Source organism: Eublepharis macularius, chromosome 2 (assembly GCF_028583425.1).
Source record: "Eublepharis macularius isolate TG4126 chromosome 2, MPM_Emac_v1.0, whole genome shotgun sequence".
In the NCBI taxonomy this organism is placed as follows: Eukaryota; Metazoa; Chordata; class Lepidosauria; order Squamata; family Eublepharidae; genus Eublepharis; species Eublepharis macularius.
The window spans coordinates 152,114,571-152,138,317 of NC_072791.1; the positions used below are offsets into that span (position 1 = coordinate 152,114,571).

Consider the following 23,747-nt stretch of genomic DNA (forward strand, 5'->3'; position numbering starts at 1 on the left):
AAATACACTTGCTGTTCAAGTGTCATTCGTCACTAGTAGCTTGGCCCTCAGACAGACCTAATAGCTACAAACCCAGATACCAGACCTTGCAACAATTCCAGGTGCTATCTCTGGCCCCATATACTATCATATACATTATGACTCAATAATGCTCTTCTGCTCCCTTCATTGGACAAACTGGCAAGTAAGTCACTGTGTAAAAGAATAAATATAAATTATTCTGATATTAAAAACTGTAGTATTCAGAAACCAATGAGAGAACATTTCAGTCTCCTAGGACACAATGTTGCTGATCTAAAAGTCGTCATTCTCCAGCAAAAGAACTTCAAAGAGACACTCCAATATAAAACTGCAGTTTCAAAATTAATTCAGACCTTTGATACAATACAATTTAGAAAAACTATAGAAATTATGTTATCTCTAATTACTGCTGTTAGGAATGGTCTTTCATTTTCTTGATGACATTTGAACTTTACATAATTATGTCTCATCATGTACTTCCTGCATTTCATGGCCCTTTGACCCTGCTGTTATAAATATTTTCTTCATAATCTTGTGTGTGGGTGGGGTGGACTCTACCTGTATTTATTTGGTTTTTTATTTACTAAGAACCCAGGCAGATTACATAATGTAATTCAATTTGACAAAATGGGCTAAAGTCTACAAAGGTTTATGCTAGAATGAAAAATCTTTAGTCTGTAGGAGGTTACAAGACTCCTGCTTGTATTTACTGGGAAACAGAGTGACCCAAATAAGAAGTGCCTAAGCACACACTGGAATAGACACTATGTATAATTATAGCAGAACTCAAATTACTCCCATACTTAACTACAAACTCTTATATACAAAAAAAAATCAGACAGAAATACACTTAGGTACATATTTCAACAATACACACAACAAACAATACAATACATAAAAGATAAGGAAAAAAACCAAAATCATCTAACAAACCAAATTAATAATACATATAAACATAAAAGAGAAAAAAAGAAAGGGAGAAGAAAAAGAAGAAAAAGAAATAGGGGGGGAAATGGGGGTGGGGGAAGGACTACAAGCAGGGTTCCAATTTTCTCCATGACAAATATGTATCATTTTCAAATTTTCACTTATTCTGTGTTAAGAATAAAAGCCCTCTTTTTTCTAACATTCATATTCCTTAATCCATAAATCCACATACCATCAAATCATTATTATCTGTTTTGTGTATAAAGTCTATAAACTGTTTCCATTCAACCAAAAATGTAGAAACTGACTTCTCTGTAATCAGTGAAGTAAGTTTTGCCATTGATGCAAGTTCCAAGATCTTTATCAACCATTCCTCCATTTGTAGGCAATATTGGAATTTTCCAGTTTTGTGCATACAGTAGTCTTGCTGCAGTAATCCTTTATAAAATTAAAGTTCCAAAACTTCTTTCCAACTGACTATCCATCATTCCTGACAAGAAAGTCTCTAGTTTCAATTGAATTTTAATCTTCAGAATCTTCTGAACTAGTGATTGTATCTGCCACCAAAAGATTTTTGCTTTCTTACATGTCCACCACATATGATAAAATGACCCTTCTTGGGTCATTTCCAGCACACGTTTCCAACATTTCCAACATACATTCTGGTCAGTTTTTCAGGAGTCATATACTAACGATACATCATCTTGTAAAAGTTCTCCTTAAGACTGGAGCTTAATGTAAATTTCAACCCTTTTAACCACATATTTTCCCATTGTTCCATTAATATATCATGCCCACAATTTTTTGTCCATTTAATCATACATTCTTTTACTTGTTCTTCTTTTGTATCAAACTTCAACAAAAGTTTATACATTTTAGAAATAACATGTTCATCACTTGTACAGAGGACAGTTTCAAATGCAGTCTTACATTGTTCAAAGTCATAATTGAATTTTGTCACATCTTAACATATCTCTTTTAACTTTGTTCCAGGTCTTAATATAATTGTTTTGCAATAACATACAATTCATATTTTACAAAGTAATACTCAAGGTTTTTTTGGTATTTTTTCTTGAAACCCATACCAAATGCACCAAATTCTTTCAATTTTAGCAATTAGAGTTTCAATTCCCTTTAGGAATTTAGCACCAAGTCATCAGCAAAGGCTCTTAACTTGTAGATCTTTTTAACATTCAGGTCTCCAGTTCTTATCTTGTTTTATATCTCTGTTCAAAACTTCAAACACCAATCTAAACAGAAGGGGTGACAGTGGACAACCTTGTCTTGTATCTCTTTGTATTCCACAAGGTTTAGTCAACTCCCCATTAACAATTATTCCTGCTGACTGGCATGTATAGAGCAATTTAGTGCACTTTATAAAATTTTCTCCAAAAATTCTTTTGTTTGTTGCTTAAATAAATAAAAGATTGAACCTAAAAAAGCCTCAGTATTCACATGCAGAACAAACTCTTACATAGCTTTATTTTTTAAAAAACCATAAGCAGAACCACAGCTTGCATGAAGAAAAAAGACAGGAATCTGGATTTATTACTCTTTTGTAATAATAGATAATAAATACTGGAATTTACAAGTTCCGATGTATTTATACATATACCATGAAGTCTTCTGGCAGCCATTATCTTTTTATCTATAATCTAATGAGCATTCCATTGGATTCCCTTGCTGAAAAAATGTTATCATATAAGACTGATCAACTTTTTGCTTTGGGAAATAGAGTGAAGCACTCCAAGGCAACCTGCCCAAAGTCTTCCTGCTCAATTGGTATCTATTAGCACTGATCAGAATGGGTGCTGAACCACACTAGACTAGACAAATGAACATATAACCAGGGGTTAGCCATCAAGTCTACAAACAATGTTAACAGGTTATTGATACAGAGAAACTAAGTGGTTCCTATGGCATTCTTTCTAGCATACAAGACTAGGATCAGGGATTTTCAGGTAATAGCATCTTGACTAGAGATGGGCACGAACAGAAAAAAACAAACATGATGTTCGTTGTTTGTTGCCATCCACAAACAGGGACTCACGAACACTTACGAGCATGACCTGTTCATGAACATGTTCACGGATGGATGTTCATGGGGGCCAGCAGGCTCTCCTTCAGCCATCATCCAAGTTTAGTCAAGATCCCTACCGTACCACTCCCAGAAACCTTACCTGAGCAGGCAGCAGGAAAGGTACCAATAGTAAATAATAGCTTGGCCTCAGAGCCTGGCAGCAGCCCTGGAACCTGAAGGAGTAGATCCATATCCCACCACACACAAAAAAAAATTCACGCTCCAAAGCACTCTTCCTGTCTCTTTATCAAAATGCCAACAGAAGCTGTCTCTCACCCTCTCCACTGTCTGCAAAGACTAGCCAGAGCTGGGAGCCCTCCCTCCCCCATGGTCTTTGCTTTCTTGTAACAAATTTGGAGCTCCATACTTGAAAGGAAGACCTGCCTATCAAGCTAAATTGGGCTTAGATTGGGGTTTCCAGGGCAACAGCACTTCAGACAGAGTTCAGACAATCCCTGCCTAAGTTGCCAAGGGAATTGATTGCAGGTGCCAGACTGTCTGGCTTGATGAACAGCAATGAACGAGGCTTGCAATGACCACCTGTTCGTTTAGAATGGGGCCTCATGAACAGCCTGTTTGCAAACAGCAGATTGGGCTGTCCGTGGCTTTTTTTTGTTCATATTGCTGTTCGTGCCTATCTCTAATCCTGACTAGACTGCCATGTAATAGCATTCCAGGTCAGGCATTACTAGTCCTTCTTCTTTAATGAAGAGTACTTTTTAAGTGCTTCTTAGGCTGCCTATATATCCATCTAAAGTGTAATGTAATAGATATTTACTTAACAGCTTGCTATCAATAGCTATCACTTCCTGATGGCTTCATTCAACACCACTCTGACAATACTGAACTAAGCAAGATCACATGCCACTTTGTAAGAGAAAAGCCAACCCCTAAACTGCCTATCATATACGTTTTTATCCTGTCTTTCCACCAAGGAGCTCAGGCCAGCATACACGGTTCTTCCATTCTCATATTATCCTACCAACCACCCTGAGGAAGGGTGGCTGAGGAAGAAACTGGATGATACATTTAGCCATGGGATCTTCTTACTTGTGGGGACCTGTTTATATAAGCAGCTCTCAAGTGGGGCTAATAAAACCTTCCTGGAAGCATTTGAGGTTGGGAAAATTGTATGGGGTGGCTAATGCCCCTCCCCCCAGTCCAAATCTGAATCAGGCCTCTGGAAAGCTTGGAAACTTAGCTCCTTTCAGCTCCCATGTGTCTGAACATGTGGCTAAATGTATCTTCTAGTTTCGCTCTGAGAGAGACAGAGTGACTGACCCAAGTTCTTCCAAAGAGCAGAGGGGGGAATTTAAACTTAGATATCCCTGATCCTTGTTGTATACACTAGAGTGAGTGTCATAGCAACCATTTATAGTTTCTCTGTAGCACTTACATATTTATGTTGATAGTAGGCTTGATAATTAGATGTTCATTTTTATGGCCCTTTCCTGACAAGCAAACCTATACCACTGCCACTAAATAAATATTATGTAACTGATGTAACACAGAAACACTTTGGATTAGACAGGAAGTATCATATATGCATGATGAGTCAAGGAATGAATGAAGGCCTGATGAGTCAAGTAATCACAAACAGGACACACAAACATTAAATTCCAAGACTGATCTCTGTAAACCAGATACTTCAAGAGCTGTAGTTGCACCATCCACCAACTGTCAATGACTTAGGGAAGTAAAATCCTTTGTATTTAGCTACAGTTAATTGTTTTCAGAATTTGGGGGAGGAATTGATTTATATCTCCAAGCCATCCCTTCTCTTCACCTGCCAATGTCTACATTTAGGTTTTAGGCTTGTTGGCTCAGAGATTCATATTATTGTATACAGCGCTATATATTAGGGTGTCATGAAAATCACAAGCCATAAAAATCACGAAAATAACTGATTTCAGGTCTTATGTGACTCTCTGGAACAGAAACACTAGGCCTGGCTGCTTGGCAGTCACAAAAAAATCCAGAAAATAATCCGTGGGTTTATTTTTTTTAAAGTTCTGGTATTTACCAGCAATGCAACATGAGTTCACATTTCACTTTAAATCTGTTCTGATTTCCTGGAGAATTTCTCTCAATCAGATTGTTGCAAGGGAGGAGCAAAGAGCACTCTCAGCCAGTCCCAAGCTCCAGAGATCTGACATTCTCCTTCCCTCTCCTCCCTTCCTTGTAGGCTGGAGAGAGACATTTGGTTGAAAAACAACAGCTCCCACCCCTGGAAGCCCCCCATCGGAAATGATGAGAGTCCAATTATGGAGGGGGCTTGCTCAGAGGCCCATAGAATTCAAACACTTTGCACAATTTGCTTGAAGCTTAAGGGTTCTTTGAAGGACTGGAAGAAGACACTGCCGCAATGTTTGTGATATTTGGCTGAAAAACAACAACTCCAACCCCTCTCCCAAGTCCCCCATAGGGAATAATGGAAGAGCAATAGTGGCTGGAAGTAGAGTCCTGTAACAGAAGCCTTCCTCTCTTTTTGAAAGGAAACAAACAACAAACCACAAGAAGGAAGGAAGGAAAATGCAGAGTTTTCAGTGGAAAGGTAAGAAAATATATAGTCACTGTAAGAGTAGGAAAATGAAATGAATACGTTTTTAAATGCTGCTGGCCTGCTGGAGGTCTCCTGCTGGCCACTGCTTGATGGCCATTTTAGGTATTAGCAGAGAGAACTTAGTGCATCTATGCCGAGAGGGTCCTACTTTGGGGGGGGGGTATGTAAAATCACCCCCACTTGTCCAATCTGTTTGAAACATAGAGGTTTGTTAGCTTAGAGGAAGGACTGATCTGTGCAATTTTGGTGTCATTAAGTGCAAAAACAGCTGCTCCAGAGTATCCAATTAGTCCCCTTCCCCTTCCTCATTGAAAGACCATGAAAATCATGAGAATAGGAAAAAAAATGAATGAATATTGACCCCCAACTCAGCAACGCCCCACCCAATCATGTTAAACGTTTCACTCAACAGCCCCAGATCCAAAACCGCAATGAACATTTTTATACGCACGCCCCTACTATATACACTGAAAATACTATTCAATGAATAGTAATAAATAGAGTCAAGAGGAACCAGTCTGAAGGTTTGATGTGAGAGCTTTATTACAGGAGTAAAACACTTGCAAACTATAGAAACAGAACTGGGCAATAAATGTCAGAATGGCTGAAAGCCTAAGTATAGTTACTAGGAAGAAAGTAGTAGGTATTATTTCTGAGTTACCATCTTTAGGTGCAAACTGCAGTTATTGAAGAGAGGAGAAATCTGTGTTCAGGTTATGATTACTGTGCAGAAAGTGCTAGTGGAAGAATTGTGGCCTACCAGAAAAGTTATGTCTGTGAAAGGAAGCATAGCTGAATGGAAAATATACAAACAGGACTATTTGCATTGTTAGCCTTTACACATTCATTTCCCATACATTCTCTTACCATTCTGTAGAGACTTGTCAGTACTCATCGTCTGCTTTTTCTGTACCAAAATGGTTACATCTATGTATATGTGACTATTTCTCTGTACAGGTGGAACTGTCCTCTTGAAAAGGAACTAGACCAATAAGTATTTTTTAATATATAATCATTCAAAGGGAAATTCAACTACTATGTTAAATCAACATTTTGCCCATAATGCTACTTGTTGGTCCTACATGGAGAAAATTCAGCGGAATGGAAGGTGCATTGTACAAACACATCAGGACAGACTTACTTGTCCCTTGCCATTTCTTCCCCTTCCCAGCAACTAGCAAAGAAAAGCAGGGGCAACACAAATTGTCCTCTCCCATCCAACGTATTGAACCTCTGTGCATTGGACCTACACACTTGGGACTAAAATGGGTGCAAAGTGAGAGGTAAGGTGTTTGATCAGGAGCCATGACAAATGGTAAAATTTCTTCACAAGACAGAGCCTCGGCAGAGGCCTTTTTAGAAGATAGAACCACATTCTAGAGACAGCAGACAGGAACCCTCCTTTCCAACAGCTCAGCTCCTTGCAGCAGCCTCTGGGGACATAAGGCCTCTGCTGTTCAGTGAGTTCACAGCAGCGTGCAAAAGCCCCTGCGCTTCACTTCTGTAGTGGAGACCAGCAGATCCAGCTTGCGTTGGTTGTAGGGAGGGTAACGTATGGTATTGATTGCTTCTAACCCCATGCAGCGAGAAAGGCAGCCACGCTCGTGAGTGAAAGTATCAAAGCTATACTTGCCATGGTAATGGCCAAAGCCACTGTGTCCTGCAACAGATGTCACAAAGAAAATATGCAAATTAAACTTTATAAAATGGCAGAGCTTTCAAGTTGGCCACACAGCCCAGGAGTCCTATGCCTCTCTACCCATTCTTTTTCACCTCTGCAGGATTGCAGGTGTTCTTATAAAAAACTGTTGACATTTACATTGCACTTTGTTTTCAAGCTTGATTTTATCTCTACTTTACATTACATCTCAATGCAGTGGCTAAAGAAAATGCAATAAATCAGCGAGATCATGCCAGGGAACAGCAGTCTATCCCTAGCTTATCTCTAATAAAAAGTTGCTCCAGCCACATGCAGACCATGTTAATTGGGGATATTGCTTGGATGTTTGAACAGGCATCGTGTTCTAGAGGCGCTGAAAAAGCTAATTCTCACACCAAGTGTGGCATGGCATTTTGAAATAGTATCTTCTAGTAGTCATGGCAACTCAGCTGTTTTGTTTTAAGGCAATTGGACATTTATTTGATTTTATTAAGCATGCTAAAGAAGAATAACTGAAGGCAAATAGGAGTGAGCTTTATTTTGAAATTTGTTTTTGTGAAAAATGCCTTTATTATGATGTAACTAGAATAAATATTTTTTTAAAAGGAGTGAGCTTTATGATTTGACAGATTTCATTCAAGTCTAAATTTCTTGCTGCCTCCCAAAAGGGCTGCTTTAGAATAAACATTACAAAAATATAATGTGCAGAAAAGCCTCAGAATCCTATTACTATCTATGACATGAATAGTAGATCTTCTTCTTTGGTTGCTATGACATTTCCAGTGGCAAGTTGGCTCTTTCACACCAGTGGATCTGCTCAGGGAGGAAGGATGCTAGTCCACTGCCAAGGGTAAAATTCTCTCTCCCAACTGCAGACTCGCCAACATATCTGGTTTACTCCTGTTAGTAGATTTCTCTCCTTAACAGTGAAACTGTCTAGGCCGGCAGACTGCTGTTTACTTTCATCTGCTTCAGAAAGGTTCCAAGTTGAATGTTTCAAGCAACCGGCTGCCAGAATCATGAGTAAGCATTCCTAGCAAGTAATCTGCTGCTTAACATGAAAGCTTTGGCTTAATTATGTCTTACTTACTTGGATCTAAATCTTAAATTGCACTTTGTGCATCAGGACTGCAAATGTGCCAGGAGCAGTTCAGGAATATATTAGGGTGGTTTCCACATTAGAAGAAGCTTCTGTGGTTACCCTGTTGCTGTTGTGGTTGCCAATACAGCACAGCAACAATAGGGCTTCCATATGGCAGGTTTCCCCACAATTTCCCTGCCCTAGTCCCTGCAGTGGCCCTCCCCCTAGCCACTGGGCCCTTTTCAACCTTTTTAAAATAGAAGTTGAATATCATTTTGTCTATGTGTGTGTGTGTATAACAATATATTGGGTTCTCTGAATATTGGATTCATTTTTTAAAAGCTTCTAGCGCCTTTCATTGTAAAAATATAACAACAACAACATTTGATTTATATACCGCCCTTCAGGATGACTTAACACCCACTCAGAGTGGTTTACAAAGTACATTATTATTATCTCCACAAGAAAACACTCTGTGAGGTGGGTGGGGCTGAGAGAGCTAGAAACTGTGACTGACCCAAGGTCACCCAGCTGGCTTCAAGTGGAGGAGTGAGGAATCAAACCTGGTTCTCCAGATTAGAATCCCACGCTCTTAAACACTACACCAAACTTTCCCCTCAGTCTGATACACATATTGATATAACATTATATTGTTATAATGACATTCAGCCACTATGGGGATGGGGTTGGGGAAAATGGCTGCAATGTAGGTGGGGATATCCAAATGTTCCCACCACACCAGTCCTCTAGGTTTTACTTTCTTTCTCAAAGCTTCATAGAAAGCAGATTTCTGAAAGATCAGAGAAAAGCCAGATAAAGCCTACAGGTGCATGAATGTGCCATGATGCTGTGGGGAAACAGGAAGAAAACCTGCTTCTCAATAGCATTGAACCCAGGACAGGTAACCCATGTAGAAATTGCCTAAGTCCAGAGCTTTGCCCCTTCTTGTCCTAAAGACAATTTTTAAAGGAACTTCTGCTGCAGCTTTACATGGTGCCTATGAAAATGGAGGCAGTGCCAGACTAGGAGGGAGGATGAGTGCAGCGCTAGGAGATAGAGACAGCATAGAGACAGAGTCATACCAATTCCACCAAATGGTAGAGAAACCAGTGTTACGTGCATCAAGCAGTCATTGCCACAGAAGCCACCACTGCTGGTGCAATCCAATACCCGATTCACAACCTAAGGAAAGAAAAAGAGAACACTATTAGTAATTGCATTTCTGGTCCTTCAGAGTTTAGAAACTATCACATGGTAGGGAAACCAATAAGAGACACTGGTTAGAATTTTCCTCAAGGTAGGTGGATGCTGTGAATTCTATTCTGCAAAGCTCTACAGAGATGTGGTCTTCCAAAATGAAGGCACACATCCTTAACACACAAAACTCTGGGAACTCTGTCTGTATGATACCCACCTACTGTGTATTATACCTCTGAGCACACCTCACTTTTCCAAAGTAGAATCAAGCAATAGTGCAATGGTAAAATTAGGTCAAATTTTTATTTACAATAAAATATCAAATGCAAGTAAAGCTTGGGTTAGAATCAAATTAACACTTAATTTTATTTTTGTTTTTAATTTAATTAGCTTATCAGTTCAGGGAGGCAAAATGCTTCCTGTTGTCTGACACAAGCATAACAGAAACAGAGATTTCTGGCTCTCCTACAGTAATCTCCTAAAGTAATCCTAACGTAAGCTTCCCAATACGTTGTTTTCATAAGAAGACTGTTATGCTGTCCCTATCCTTTGAAAAGCAGATTGTATGCTTAGGGACTTCCTTTTCCTTGCACCACATCCTCCTCTCATTGTCCTTCTCCGTATTGCCACCATCCACTGGCAACTTAACACATGCATGCCACTTTCACAGGAGCTCCCTTTGTGTGATTGTATTTGTGAGTTGGTAAGGCAGAGCTCCAATTCAGCTCTGTTTTTGCAGCGAGAACTCTCAGGGATGGACATTGTAGAACAAGTACTTTAGGTGCCTCTGACTTGCCAGTTTGCAAGATCTTCATTTCAATGAATGGATTTGGGAGGTGGGGGAAACTGGAAATTTGTCGGTTTTAAACAGCCTGGGATACTTTTAGCAGTTGACAAAGAACTGATATCAAATGTGTGAATGTACTCATGCAGGACAAATTGAAGTGTGACTGTGTGAGTGGGTGCATGGGAAGTTGGGGGGGGGCACATGAAATGAGGTTCAGTTGAGCATCTCTAGGTACAGGACTCATTAATTGGGCTAGTTCTGCACATAGCTGGACTTTTGGCAAATAAAGATAATGCCCTTAGCAGACTTGTATTCCCACTCTCATCCAGTACAGCATCGCCACTCATAGCCTAATGTTCAGGGGAAATTCTCTCATGTTAAACCTGGTGGTAAGACAGGTTTGGTGTCACCTGTTAAGGATTCTAAAGTAATAGAGATTTATTTGCTGGAATGGGTAACCAGATCCTCAACTGCATTCTATGGAGCAGAGTGGCAGGTTTAGCATGATGCATGATTTCAGAAAGCGAGGCCAGGGGCAGAGAAACATCTGCTAGCTGTCTCCTTTTCTTGATGGGAGATACTGCTCTCACTTTGTGAGCACTGAGATTCAAAAGTATTCCAACACCAATTGGAGGTTGGGTGGGGATGAGGCCAGCAAGCTTCTGATCTCTAATTGGGAATATTATTGGTGAATGGTTTTGCAGTGGGAACTGGAGAGTAAGATCCAGAGTTGTCATTGGTTCTAACAGGGTGAAAGTCCCAGTCCACAACAAGGCAAAAGAGACATGATACCATGTGCCTTTTATCTAGTCTTGGAATACTTGTGGAAAGGGACCTAGTGGTGTGGAGGAGCTGGCTGTCATCTCCCCCCCCCCCGCCCCCAAGGCTGACAAGGAGAACTGGGGAATGTGCAACAGACTGTAAGTTAACTCTAGCTTTTTATATTTGTTTCTCTAGTGGATCCTCCTATATTTCCCTTTTGCTGTAAGGTAGCTCCTAACTATCTGTGCTTCTTGGGTAAATAGAGGTTTAGTGGAACAAAAATCCTTTAGCAACCCAAAGTGACTGACTCTTGTATTGAAGACTACTGCCCACTATGCCTAAAGGCTGCATACAAGACTGCCAGGAAAGGAGAGTTTTATACCCCTCTCTCACACACTCACAAACGAGATGGGTCAAAGACCATCTCTCCCAATCTTTGTACTGGGAAAATCCATAACAATTGATTATCTGGTGGTGGCAAGGTTTGCAAGACAGAAGGAGTCCAAACTAGTAAAGATTCTCCCACTTTTCAATGGCTTGGCTCAAGCACCGAACCCAGCAGTGAACAGGCAAAAAGACTGAGCCAAGTGCTGAGATGTGAATTATTATAACATCCTCTACCTTTATAGTCTGGATGCAGCTTCCTGCTCTTCTCTCAGCCTGCAAGTAAGACTCCTAAACCTCAGTAAGAAGAAAACCTGAGGAAACATTCTTGGGAAGGTGTTGCAAATCTTTCACATGTGTGCACGCATACACACAACATGCTACATGAGAAGCAAGAGCAGTACACCTCCTTCTCAATGTTTTACCACAATCCCTAGTTTCATTCGTGCACTATTTAAACACTGAGGGCAAGCACTAAAACATTCTCAGTAACTGTTCAGTATTTCCAGAATTCCCTTCATATGATGGTTTAGCACAAACCTAGCCTAAGTATATTTTGAAAGTGGTGTTAGGTTAAATAAAAGAAGCAAGTTTAAATGTATGGTATTTAATATCATTAGCTATTCTTGGCCTCAGCTATAAGAACGAAACATACCTTGTTGTCACAAGAGAAGGCATAGACAGCCAGTGGCCGTTCCTTGCTATTGATATATTGTATGGCTTCCTCCAAGTCTCTCACAGTGAAAATGGGCAAGATAGGCCCAAAGACTTCCTGTTGCATGATTGGCTCCCATTCCTTCACATCAGCTATCACTGTAGGAGCTGTGGAAAGGAGAGCGCACCAAAACAAGTTGTGTTTACATACTGCTGCCATGCCCTGCCCCTCAACCACACTCTTCAAACTGCTTTTTCCAATCGACAAGTCCCCTCCCCATGCAGGGCTTGATCTGCTGTTGTATTCAAATTTTCATTCACATATGGAAAGGTACTTCATAGCAAGCCATCTACACACCATCAACTGGGGGAAGGATTCCCTATCTAACCCTCACTCCAGCTCCCCAATTGCAGCCCACTTTAGTGTTGCCAACATTCAGGTAGGCCATGGAATGCTCCCAGAATTTCAACTGTCAGATGGAAGATATTATCTCCCTTAGAGGAAATGACAGTTTTAGAAGGTGGACTCTATGGCATCACATACCCACTGAATTTTCTCAATTCCTCAAATTCTGTCCTCCATAGGCACCTGTGATGGAATGCTCCTTAGTACAGCACCATCAGAGGGCTTGGAGGGAAGGAGTTAACTATAACCTGGAATATAAAGCTTGAGATAGAGGCTACTCCTTCCTCTCTGATTTGTCCGTTAGAAGCAGGCTGGAGACAGTCAGCTGTTTTCTGACAGGATTGTTCAGGATTGCTCAGGGAAGGTCAGACAGTTTCCCATCTTGAGTGAGGAAAGAGAAATCTTTTGCCTTAATTAATAACAGTACCGTCCTGAGGAAGATTTCTATTTAGGAATTCAAAGTATAATGGTTAGCCAAAGCCCATTTTACATAGACATGAGAGAACTGGGAGCATATTTTGGCAGGACTGATTGGGAATGAGTTGAGACTCCCTTTCAAGCCAAAAGGAGGAGGGTTATATCTTCCGAGGAGAAGAAGATTAATTCCTGTCTAGTGTCTAAAGGTTGGTTGACTCTGAGGAGGACCCTGGGTCTGTTGTGAAGGAAAAATAGTTTTAGACTAAAACCAAGAAATTTATTATAGGAAACTTAGTGAAGAAATATTGTTGCTGTAAATAAATTACTAAGTAACACTCCTCTCATTTTTAAGAACCAAGATTATAAGAAACTAAGCTTCAAGGACACTATTTTGTCTGTTTCTCAACGTATATTCTGTAATACCAACCAAGTTTTTCCTCAGTGCTTTAAACCACTGACTATACTTACTCAAGTAAGTATATAGAGTATACTGTCTGTTAAATAAAGTTTTTATTTCTTTTCCAGTGTAATTTCCAACAAAAAAAGAGGGCTCCAGCTTTTCCCCCTCAAGTTCCTGGACTGAGTTAAAAACCATAATTATATCTGCCTGTCAGGGTTGGACAAATCGACTTTCAAAATTCAAATAATAACATTCTACTTGGGGCTGCTCAGTCGATGCAGGGAAACTGAATTTTGAAGGGAAAATTTGCCTCACAATGTATGAGTGAAGGGGGGTCCATCATAGCACCAAACTCAAATCTCCAAGAATTCCCCATGACAGAGCTGGCAACCCTAGCTCACTTGCTCACCAATGTAACGGTCATGTTCATCCGTTTCTCCTCCAATGGTTATTCGGCCAGACTCCAGATGTGCACTGACACGTTGGAAATGCTTATCGTTGATCATGCGGCCATAGTCAGGTGAGTCTTGAGGGTTGCAGCCATAAAACTCACGGATAGCTTGACGCAGGCAGGGCATTAGCCTCTCTTGCGTTTCAATGGTGCAGATCACATAGTCAGGAGCAAGGCAAGTCTGGCCACAATTGAAGAACTTTGCCCATACTATTCGGTTGGCTGCATTCTGGAAATTGCAGCAGCAATCAACATAGCAAGGATTTTGGCCTCCCAGCTCCAGAGTCACTGGTGTCAGGTGTTTGGCTGCTGCAGTCATGACAATCTTTCCAACAGGGGGGCTCCCTGCAAAAGGATGGCAAAAATTTAGGCCAGTCACAAAAGTGTTCTCCGAGTGCTATGCCAAAAACACTCACCCCAAATTCTGAAAAATCAATTACTGTGCTTAAATAAGAGTTACAGAAAGAAGTAGATTAATCTACAGTTATTCTACTTTGCAAAAATGTATTCAATATTAATGTTTTCAAAAAAAATGTAATCTAAAGTTTAAAAAAAATCAACAATTGCACTAAATGGAATGGAAGAAGGAAAGGGGCAGTTATTTGTGATCAGGGAGACTAGAACTATTGGCCGTAATACAGGCTGTATTGTCGAAGGCTTTCACGGCCGGAGAACGATGGTTGTTGTGGGTTTTCCGGGCTGTACAGCCGTGGTCTTGGCATTGTAGTTCCTGATGTTTCGCCAGCAGCTGTGACTGGCATCTTCAGAGGTGTAGCACCAAAAGACAGGGATCTCTCAGTGACACTTCAGAGGTGTAGCTACACCTCTGAAGATGCCAGCCACAGCTGCTGGCGAAACATCAGGAACTACAATGCCAAGACCACGGCTATACAGCCCGGAAAATCCACAACAACCATCGTAATACAGGCTGTTCTGCAGAACTCAGAAAGCCCAAACTATGACTTCCAGTTTATAAAAATCTTGTTTAAGACCCTTCTAATCCTGAATCTCCTGAATCTCCCCACCCCACCCCTAGTTTCCAATATCTCCCCAAGTTTACTCTGCTACTATGAATTGCTTCGTTCAGAAAAGGAAGCTGCAAGAAGCTTAGCATTTTACGTTCTAAACTGAATAATAACCAATAGAGAAATCTGTAGAATGCACAACCCGATATATACACCCCACAAATATTTGATACTTTTAAGTATAAAGTGGTCAGCCCGGACTTCCTGGAGTCAAAACTCCATTCAGACATGATGTTCACTTTATGACCTCAGGGCACTTACACTCCAGCTAATCTACCTCACAGGGTAATTGTGAAGATAAACGGAGGAGAGGAGAATCAGATATTCAATCCTGATTCCTGAGTTCCTTGGGGAAAGGGTGGGAAAATATTGTAGGCAGATAGATGACAACACTGCTGCGGTATAAACATGGCATAAAAAGCTGGAGGACTGTACAACAATGGCTTGGAGATGGGCCTGGCATTGCCTCAGAGGGTGATTTCTAAAATGAGAAGTGCCAAATTATCAAACCACTAAGTCCTAACTCCTCATCCCAGGCTTGTGGATGCTTATTGTAGTTACTCAGTTGAGGAAAGATTTTCTGCATATTGTTTATTATTACATTACATGTTCCTAGACTGAAGAAGAGCCCAGCAAAGTAAAATGCCAGGCAGGAGGGCTACCTATGTAAACTCAGCTGGGCTGTAAGTAGACACAAGGGCTGCATTGCTGAATCACTTGGTCCAACAGGCGTGAGCCCTGTGCTTCAGGCTACAAAAGCCAGGCCCAGCTGCTTTGTGCCTCTGACTGAGGCCAGCTGAACAAGTAACGGACTGATTCCAGAAGAGTCTATCCAACCAGGTACAGGACAGTTGATCTAGCCCATACACAAACAAACAGGAAAGTCTTCCTCCCAAAGACACGCAGAAAACAGAGAGCCACCAGGCTCAAGGAAGAACACCAAGGGGCACCAATATGAAAACTTCCGTTGTTAATCCCAAAAATCCATGCAATAATACAATACAAAATGGGTGCAATAGGAATGCAATACAAAATACAAAATGGATGTAATACAAAAAGCCAATGTGAGGCAAGATCAGTACATCTGTAGCAAGGCTACAAGGGGCAAGGTGCCCCTTGGTGTTCTTCCTTGAGCCTGGTGGCTCTCTGTTTTCTGCGGATCTAGCCCATACAGACAGAGGCCCTGGCAGCTGCCTTATGTGTTCAGGTGAGCCTTTTGGGCTAGCAGGACCATCAAGAAATAATTTCATTCAACTTGGCAGCATCTCTCCACTTCCTGATAGTGTTAGGGATGCTGTGGCTCGCAGTACATGGCACCATGATTTCCTGAAGCCATCAACAGATGGGCTTCCAGTCCTAGTACTACCAAGACCACTGCCTCATGCCAAACACCACCCTGGCATCCACTGCACAGATTCTAATCTCCAAGGCACCAGCCTCAACAGAAGTACCACCAACCTTCCAGGATTTTGCTAATGTCTTCAGTTCCAAGGAAGCCAACACCCTACTGTTTAAAGCCCTTCACAGACTGGGACCTGCATACCTGCAGGACCGCCTCTTCCATTACGTCCCCTGCAGGGCATTGCACTCTGCAGATAAGCAACTCCTGGTGGTCCCTGGCCCGAAGGACATCCGTCTGGCCTCGACTAAGGGCCAGGGCTTTTTCTGCCCTGGCCTCGGTCTGGTGGAATGCTCTCCCACTGGAGATCCGGGCCCTGCACGACCTGTTACAGTTCTGCTGGGCCTGTAAAATGGAGATATTCTACTGGGCCTATGGCTGTATGCCAGTGGGTGTCCTCCTTCTTCCACCTAAAACCACCACTTTTCCTGGGACTGCCCTTGGCCATGTGCTATGCCCATTAGGGTTGCCAGGTCCCTCAAGTCTCCCAGCGGGAGACTGGGACTTTGGCTCCTACCTCCTCGGCGCTTTTCTTGTTGTGACCGCATGCGAAGTGCAAGTGCACATGCCCGTATGCATGATGATGTCACTTCTTCTTCTTTTTTAAAGATTTTATTGAATGGGTTAACATACAACACCATATAGAATACATAGTCATTTACCCTTATGATTATAGTATATGCCCCCCCTTCCTTCCCCCTCCCCCTTTCCCCTTTTTGACTTCCAACAGCACTAAAACCCTTTAATTTCTTGTTCTTATCACTAATTACTCTATAGTCCCTATTTTATCAAAGGTAAAGTCAATGTTCCTTCGTCACTTCTAGGAGTGATGTCATCATGCAGGGATGATGTGTCACGCGCTCCAGGGACGGCAGAGAGAGCGTCTCTCTCTCTCTCTCTCTCTCTCTCTCTCTCTCTCTCTCTCTCTCTCTCTCTCTCTCTCTCTCACCACTGCTGTGTCCCTTGTCCCTGCCGGCGCGGGCAGCACAGGGGCAGCGGTGGCCACAGTGAGAGAGTGAACTGCAGTGGCCTTGGCCTGCTCGCTCTCTCGCCGCAGCCACAGCTGCCCCTGTACAGCCAGCGCCGGCAGAGACAAGGGGCGCAGTGGCAGTGGCGAGAGAGAGAGCAGGCTGTGGCCACCGCGCCTCGCCCTCTTGCCACTGCCGCTGCCGCACCCCTTGTCCCTGCTGGCACCAGCAGCAGAGGAGCGGTCGTGGCAAGAGAGCAGGCTGTGGCAGCTGCAATGGTGGCAGTGAGAGCGGCGTGCTCTTGCAACTGCCACCTGCTTTCTCTCTGCCGCCACCTGCTCTCGCAACACAGGAGCGTGCCCCGCACCCAGGGGCATGCCATGCCACCCGGGGAGGGAGCACCCCAGGGAGCACGCCCCCCACCAGCCAGGTAAGTGGGCATGGGGGGAGGGGGGATCGGGAGATCCCCCACCCCGAGCAGGGAGATGGGAACCCTAATGCCCATATATATGCCCATGTACGGACTCTCAACTATTTATTTAAATAGCCTGCACCTGGACTGTTTTAATGATTGTCTTAAGATTAATATTGATTTTATAGTTTTATGATTAATTCACTGTATTTTTTTAATGTCGTTAGCCACCCTGAGCCCATTTGTGGGGAGGGCGGGGTATAAATCAAATAAAGAAATACTGCCACACCAGCTGTCTGACTGTGCCATCGACTTGGCCCCCATTGCAGCAGGCTGGTTGTTCTCTCTCTCAGAACCAGAACTGGCAACCCTAAGAGACCTCATGGAGAAAAACGTAGCCGTAGGATTCATTTGAGCATCAGCCTCTCCAGCAGTTGTCCCAGTACTGTTCATGAAGAAAACAACTACCGTGCACTAAACAAGATCACAATATGTAATCGCTACTCCCTGCCTCTGATCCTTGAACTGTTTGACCGGTGCCTGGAGCAATTCAGTTCACCAAGCTAGATCTCCATGGGGCCTATAACTTAGTCTAGATTCGCAAGGGCAATGAATGAAAGATTGCTTTGTATACTTGGTACAGCCGCTTGAAGTATTGGTGATGATGTTCAAGTAGAATGCCCCTGCAGTTTTCCAGCATTTCATGAACGATGTGTTCCGAGATCTGATTGACTAGTACATGATCATATATTTAGATGACAATCTGATCTATTTGCAGAACCCTGTCCTTCACACTGCTCGTATCCGGTCATTACTGAAGAGACGATGGCAACACTGTCTTTACACAAAGCTTGAGAAGTGTGCTTTCAACTTGACCAAGGTGGAGTCCTTGGTGCACATTATCTTCCTACCAGGAATCTGGATGGATCCCCAGAGGGTAAAAGCCATGGTGGACTGAAACATCCACCCTTTTACATTGCAATTCCCTCAGAACGTGAAGGAATTGCAATGCTTCCTGGGATTCGCCAATTATTGCCAGAAATTCATCCTCAATTTCTCTGCATTGGCTTTGCCTCTGACCTGTCTGCACTGAAGGTGCAAACAGATTAGCAAATAGAACAGATCAACAACATCCTGGAGCAGCACCTATGCTTCTTTATTAATTATTAATTTCCAGCAGGACAACTGAGTGCCTTATGATGTCTGAATTTGCATATAACAACACATTCCTACATGTCCACCAAGCACTGTCCCCTCTTTGCAACCTACAGGTTCCATCCACACTTCTTCCCCACCCTGATAGCATCTTCAGCTGTAGTGGCAGCCGACCAAAAGATCCAGGGACTTGTGGCAGTACAGCCAATCTTCAGCAGCATACAAGAACCAATCAGACTGGAAACAACAGCCCCATAGCCAGTTTGGTGTAGTGGTTAAGAGTGCGGAACTCTAATCTGGAGAGCCGGGTTTGATTCCCCACTCCTCCACTTGAAGCCAGCTGGGTGACCTTGGGCTAGTCACAGTTCTCTGGAGCTCTCTCAGCCACACCCACCTCACAAGGTGTTTGTTGTGGGGATAATAATGGTATACTTTGTAAACTACTCTGAGTGGGCATTAAGTTGTCCTGAAGGGCGGTATATAAATCAATTGTTATTGTTATTATTATAGGCCTGGTGGGCGCGGAGTCATGATCCCGCTGACCCATCCTCTAACTAGATCGATGACTGCAACTCAGAGGGTTCTAGCCCAGAGTGGCCTGACCCAAAATGTTCAGGCGGAAGTCCAGAGAAGCTGGGACCAGGAGGGCCAGCAGGACCAGGAAGGGCTTGATGCAGCAAAGATATCTGCTGACCACACCCCAGCTCTACCAGAAGCCACTTTGCCAGAGCTGGCAATCGAGCCTCCACTGCCAGCCCCCGAGACAGCTGCTTAAGCCTCTGCTAGGCAGGAGTTGTAACTTGGGCCATAGTCCCTCAGGACCCATCAACACTCTGCAGGGATGGTGGTGTCAGAGGGCCCAGTCTGAGGCAGCATACAGGAGAAGTGCCAGACTACCTGCTCACAACCTCACTGTAAATCCAGAGCAGAGTGCTGAGAGCAGTGATTCCTTGCAGAATCCTGACCAGAGCACAATGCAGCCTCCTGAGCACCAACACCTCCCAACAGATGCAGCTCAGCCAGATTAGCTATCAGCTTGTTTAGGCTGAGCCTTGAGAGAGCTGTATTGCTGGATCACCCAGTCTGCTAGGCACAAGCCTTGTCCTCCAAGGTCCAGCATTAAGCCCCAGCCATTTTGCGTTTCTGATGCCTAGCAGCCAAGAAAGTGATTCCCAAGGAGTCCAGCCAACCAGGAGCAAGATAGCTAATCACTTTTTGCCGGCCTCAATATCATTTTTAATTGTTATTTTATAACTGTGGTGGAAAGTGCCATCAAGGCATGGCTGATTTATGGTGACCCTTGCTCTACAAATTAACAATTACTGTAATTATCACTCTGAAAATTCAAAAACGGGAGATCACCTGTAAACAAGATGTAATCAAACTTGTTTTCCAGTAATCTGGTGGTTGGTTCAGAGCCACCTGTCACCACGGCAAAGGTATCCTGTGAAATAAGAGAGGATTGATGTCTCTTCAACAAACAAGTCTTAACAACTGGACATTCCCAACCAGCAAACACACCTCTCTTGTTTATTTCAAGTCTAAATATGGCTCACACAAATTCATGTAACTGAGCCCAACACCTTTTGAAATGAAACCATGAGTTGAACTGAAAGGTCAGAAGAATCTAGAGCATAGAAGCAATGGGGGAGAAACCCCTTCTACAACTATCTTTTCTTCACTCTAAATCCCTCCCCAAATTCATTTCCCCCCTTTATAATCCTGCATATGGAAAAGCTGTTAGGAATCCATTCTAAACAGAGAAATTACAGATGTGGAAAATAGTTGAACTGTTTTTCCACTTTAGATTTCCTCCTCCCATATCAGATTCCCATTTTTAAAAATGGCATGGGGTGATTTACATGAATTTGTATGTAAGATGTCACTTGTCCCCTAAACCACTTCAGGGTTTTAAGATAGAATGCTGTGACTACGAGCAGAACCACAAGTGACAAAAGGCACAGGTTGGACACTAGTCAGCTTCCCTCAAGTTTTGATGGGAAATGTAGGCATCCTGGTCTCGCAGCTTGGCTCTCTGACTGCTGTCCAATGGACTTTTCAACTGTCACTTGTCCAACATTCCGCCAAGCTGCCTACATTTCCCATCAAAACTTGAGGGAAGCTGACAAGTGTCCAATCTGTGCCTTTTGTCACTTGTGGTTCTGCTCTACTTAAAGAAAAAGTAAGGTGCATCATCCTACCGAGAACTTTCCCCCTCCAATGCAAGTGTACACGGCCCGGTGTGCCATGTACGAGAACACACCTTTTGACTACAGATAAATTTTTCTGAAAGAGCCACTAGTCTTTGCTTCTGCATATCTCCCATGTCTCCCATAACCATTCAAAACAGCAGTTAAAGTGTAAAATGAATATGCAATGACTGTTATTGCCTCCATGCCCATTGTAGTTAACTTAAAGTCACATTATATGCCCTTTGCAGACTGTGAGACAGTCTCTTCCACTAGCACACTCTGAAAAGATGAGATCAATGCAGAATACTATATACTTTTTCTATAGCGTCACACCAGAGAACAGAGACAAAGAGCAGGAAGAGGTAATGTATGTGAACAAGATGCATGTTTTCATAAAGGAAAAAAGGAGAGTTGGGGCTAAGAAACTCACTGGGTCAAGGTAGGAAGGCAGCACTTCAGCCATGAGCTTTTCACTGCATCTGCTTAGCTCTGAAGGTTTGATTATCACACAGTTCCCTGGTGGAAAAAAGAATATATGACTATGATAGCAAGGTGTATAAACCATCACACACTTGGATCCAGCCTGCAGGAGTCTCTGCAGAGCCCAGCTGAACATAGGATCCATGGGTTACAGTTGTGGGGATATTCTGTTGTGGGGAACTGGACAGCCTTCAGAGAGCTTCTCACTCACCAGCTGCAATGGCCCCCACCAGAGGGATCAAGGTAAGGTGAAAGGGGTAATTGAAGGGTGAAATGATGAGCACCACACCATAGGGATCCTTGCGGACAAAGGCACAATCAAGCTTGGTGGCCTACGTGGAGATGAAGACAAGAAACGTTCATAAAGCAAATGGGGCAAAGTGAAAAATAATAAAATTGTCAACATGAAAGATTTTGCTTGGCCTCAGTGTGCAACCTCATTTCTCCAAATTAACTTCTAGCCTTGCTAATTAAAATGATGGGTGCTTCTCCTTTCTCTCCATTTTACAAAAGGTTCTGCAATGTCTAACTACTATTGGAGATGAACAGATGTTATAAAATGTGACTCTTTCACTCGTTGAGGGGTTTTTTGCTATTGTTTGTGAAACAATTTAGTACCTTATTTACATCCAAATCCCAGAAGCTACAGATGTGTACCTCAGGCAGATTTGAGTTGGTTCCAGCCAGAGTTTTTGATCCAGTTTGGCAACCAAACTGGAGTGGAGGGAGCTTGAGCATTCATACTAGGTCATCTTTTTTTGATCCACCTTCTGAGCTTTCCCGACATTGATGTGTTCTTTCACAAACATATTTTCTAAAATTTTGCCTTTGTTTGCATGCTTTGTGTACAGAGGCAAATCCACCAATATCAGCACCATTTGCTTTGCCTCGGCCTCCATCACTACTATTTCCTTTTGCCACTTTGGGATTTTAAAAAAATCAGTAATTGATGTATTGTTACAGTATAAGCTATAAATGCTTTGTCATTTGCTGAATTTAAGCAACAGTGATGTGTCAATTACCAAACAATACTGACCTAACCCTGTAGCTTAAACTTAATGATTGACAAAATTAACTCAAACAGTTAATTGCCATTTTTTAAAAAATCTTTGAGTAGGTGAGGGGAATGGCTGCCACTGGAGCTTGAGCAAGAAAAGTTCAGGAGAAAGCCTCCATGTGAATGCTCAGTTGCCACATGAGAGAGGCATGGAGAATCATTGCCCTGTGGAAGTAGCCCATGGAATAAAAAAGAGCTTCCATTGTCTGATTGGGAAAGTAGCAGATGATCTCTGTTCAATGATACACAGATAAAATTTTGAAGGATGTTTTCATGCCCTCTCATGCACTATTTGGGCACATTTGTGAATGCTGTTAAAATGGAAAAAGGCATCATTTTACAACTTTATAATGTATATAATGGAAAGCAATGGGTGTTTTCCATATGTGTGAAAAAGCACCAGAACATCACAGCTGAGACAGGTTTATCTAGGCTGCAGAACCTTCCATGAGAATAGTTCCAGATGGGCAGACATGTTAGTCTGTAACAGGACCCCACTGGCACTACTGTAGCATAAGCCGAGGATGGAATAATCTTTTTTTCTTAGTCTTTAAGGTGCAATTGGTTTCCTAGTTGAGATTGCAGAAGTAATCCATTTGAAAGCTTCTGCTTCTCAGAGTGACCATCCACACACCCTTTTGAAAGGGGATAGATCCACCCCCGTTTGATTAGATAGCACAGCCCTTGGACTCTCTGACCATTCAGGCTCAGAACCACTTTCCCATGCAAGTTCACATTTCCTTCCCTTTCATCTTGACCCTCTTACCAGGCTCTTTTCCACACATTCATCCTTCATCCAAGAGCACAGGTTGTTGAGTGCATAATTCACTTCATTCTTAACTGTGGAAATAGCAGTAACGTATCCTTCAAAATGAGGCTGTGGGGAGATCAAAAAGGCATTGGCATTGTCTAAATCACTGATGTTGGCCTAAAAACTATACCATGGATCAGGTGTCTCTGGTTCCTCTGATAGGGAAGATCATTGAAACCCAGCCAAATTTTCTGGCTGAATCACCACACTCACCCTGTGCATGTCTACATTCAAGGCATGCAAGATATCTGTTTCATTCTCCTCCAGAAAGTGGCTCAGAGCCTCCAGCTGGGTCTTCCGATATTCCATTGGGCGTGTCTTCCCTGTTAGCCAGGTAGCTCTCAGGCAGTCTACCAAGGCAGCGTAAGGGTTCGAGCTGAAAAGAAAGCAAGTGAGCAAAGTTTTTCAAAGGTCTCTGTGGACTGTTTTGTCAACACCGAGTGACCCTCTCTTATTTG

The 23,747-nt window shown here is 42.6% G+C and overlaps 1 protein-coding gene across 1 annotated transcript in view; it reads right to left on the reverse strand.

Annotated features, from left to right (window-relative positions):
* Positions 1-6,110: 6,110 nt before the first annotated feature.
* LOC129324255 (aldehyde dehydrogenase family 3 member B1-like) overlaps positions 6,111-23,747 on the reverse strand; it is a 30,197-nt gene continuing 12,560 nt past the window's right edge. The window contains exons 3-11 of the mRNA XM_054971415.1: positions 23,503-23,665; positions 23,245-23,355; positions 21,633-21,753; positions 21,372-21,457; positions 20,112-20,193; positions 13,749-14,135; positions 12,118-12,284; positions 9,415-9,514; positions 6,111-7,251 (exon numbers count right to left, since the gene is read on the reverse strand). Of these exons, the coding sequence (XP_054827390.1) occupies positions 7,058-7,251; positions 9,415-9,514; positions 12,118-12,284; positions 13,749-14,135; positions 20,112-20,193; positions 21,372-21,457; positions 21,633-21,753; positions 23,245-23,355; positions 23,503-23,665 (1,411 nt within the window). The 3' untranslated portion in view covers positions 6,111-7,057. The remainder of the gene's footprint in view (positions 7,252-9,414; positions 9,515-12,117; positions 12,285-13,748; positions 14,136-20,111; positions 20,194-21,371; positions 21,458-21,632; positions 21,754-23,244; positions 23,356-23,502; positions 23,666-23,747) is intronic.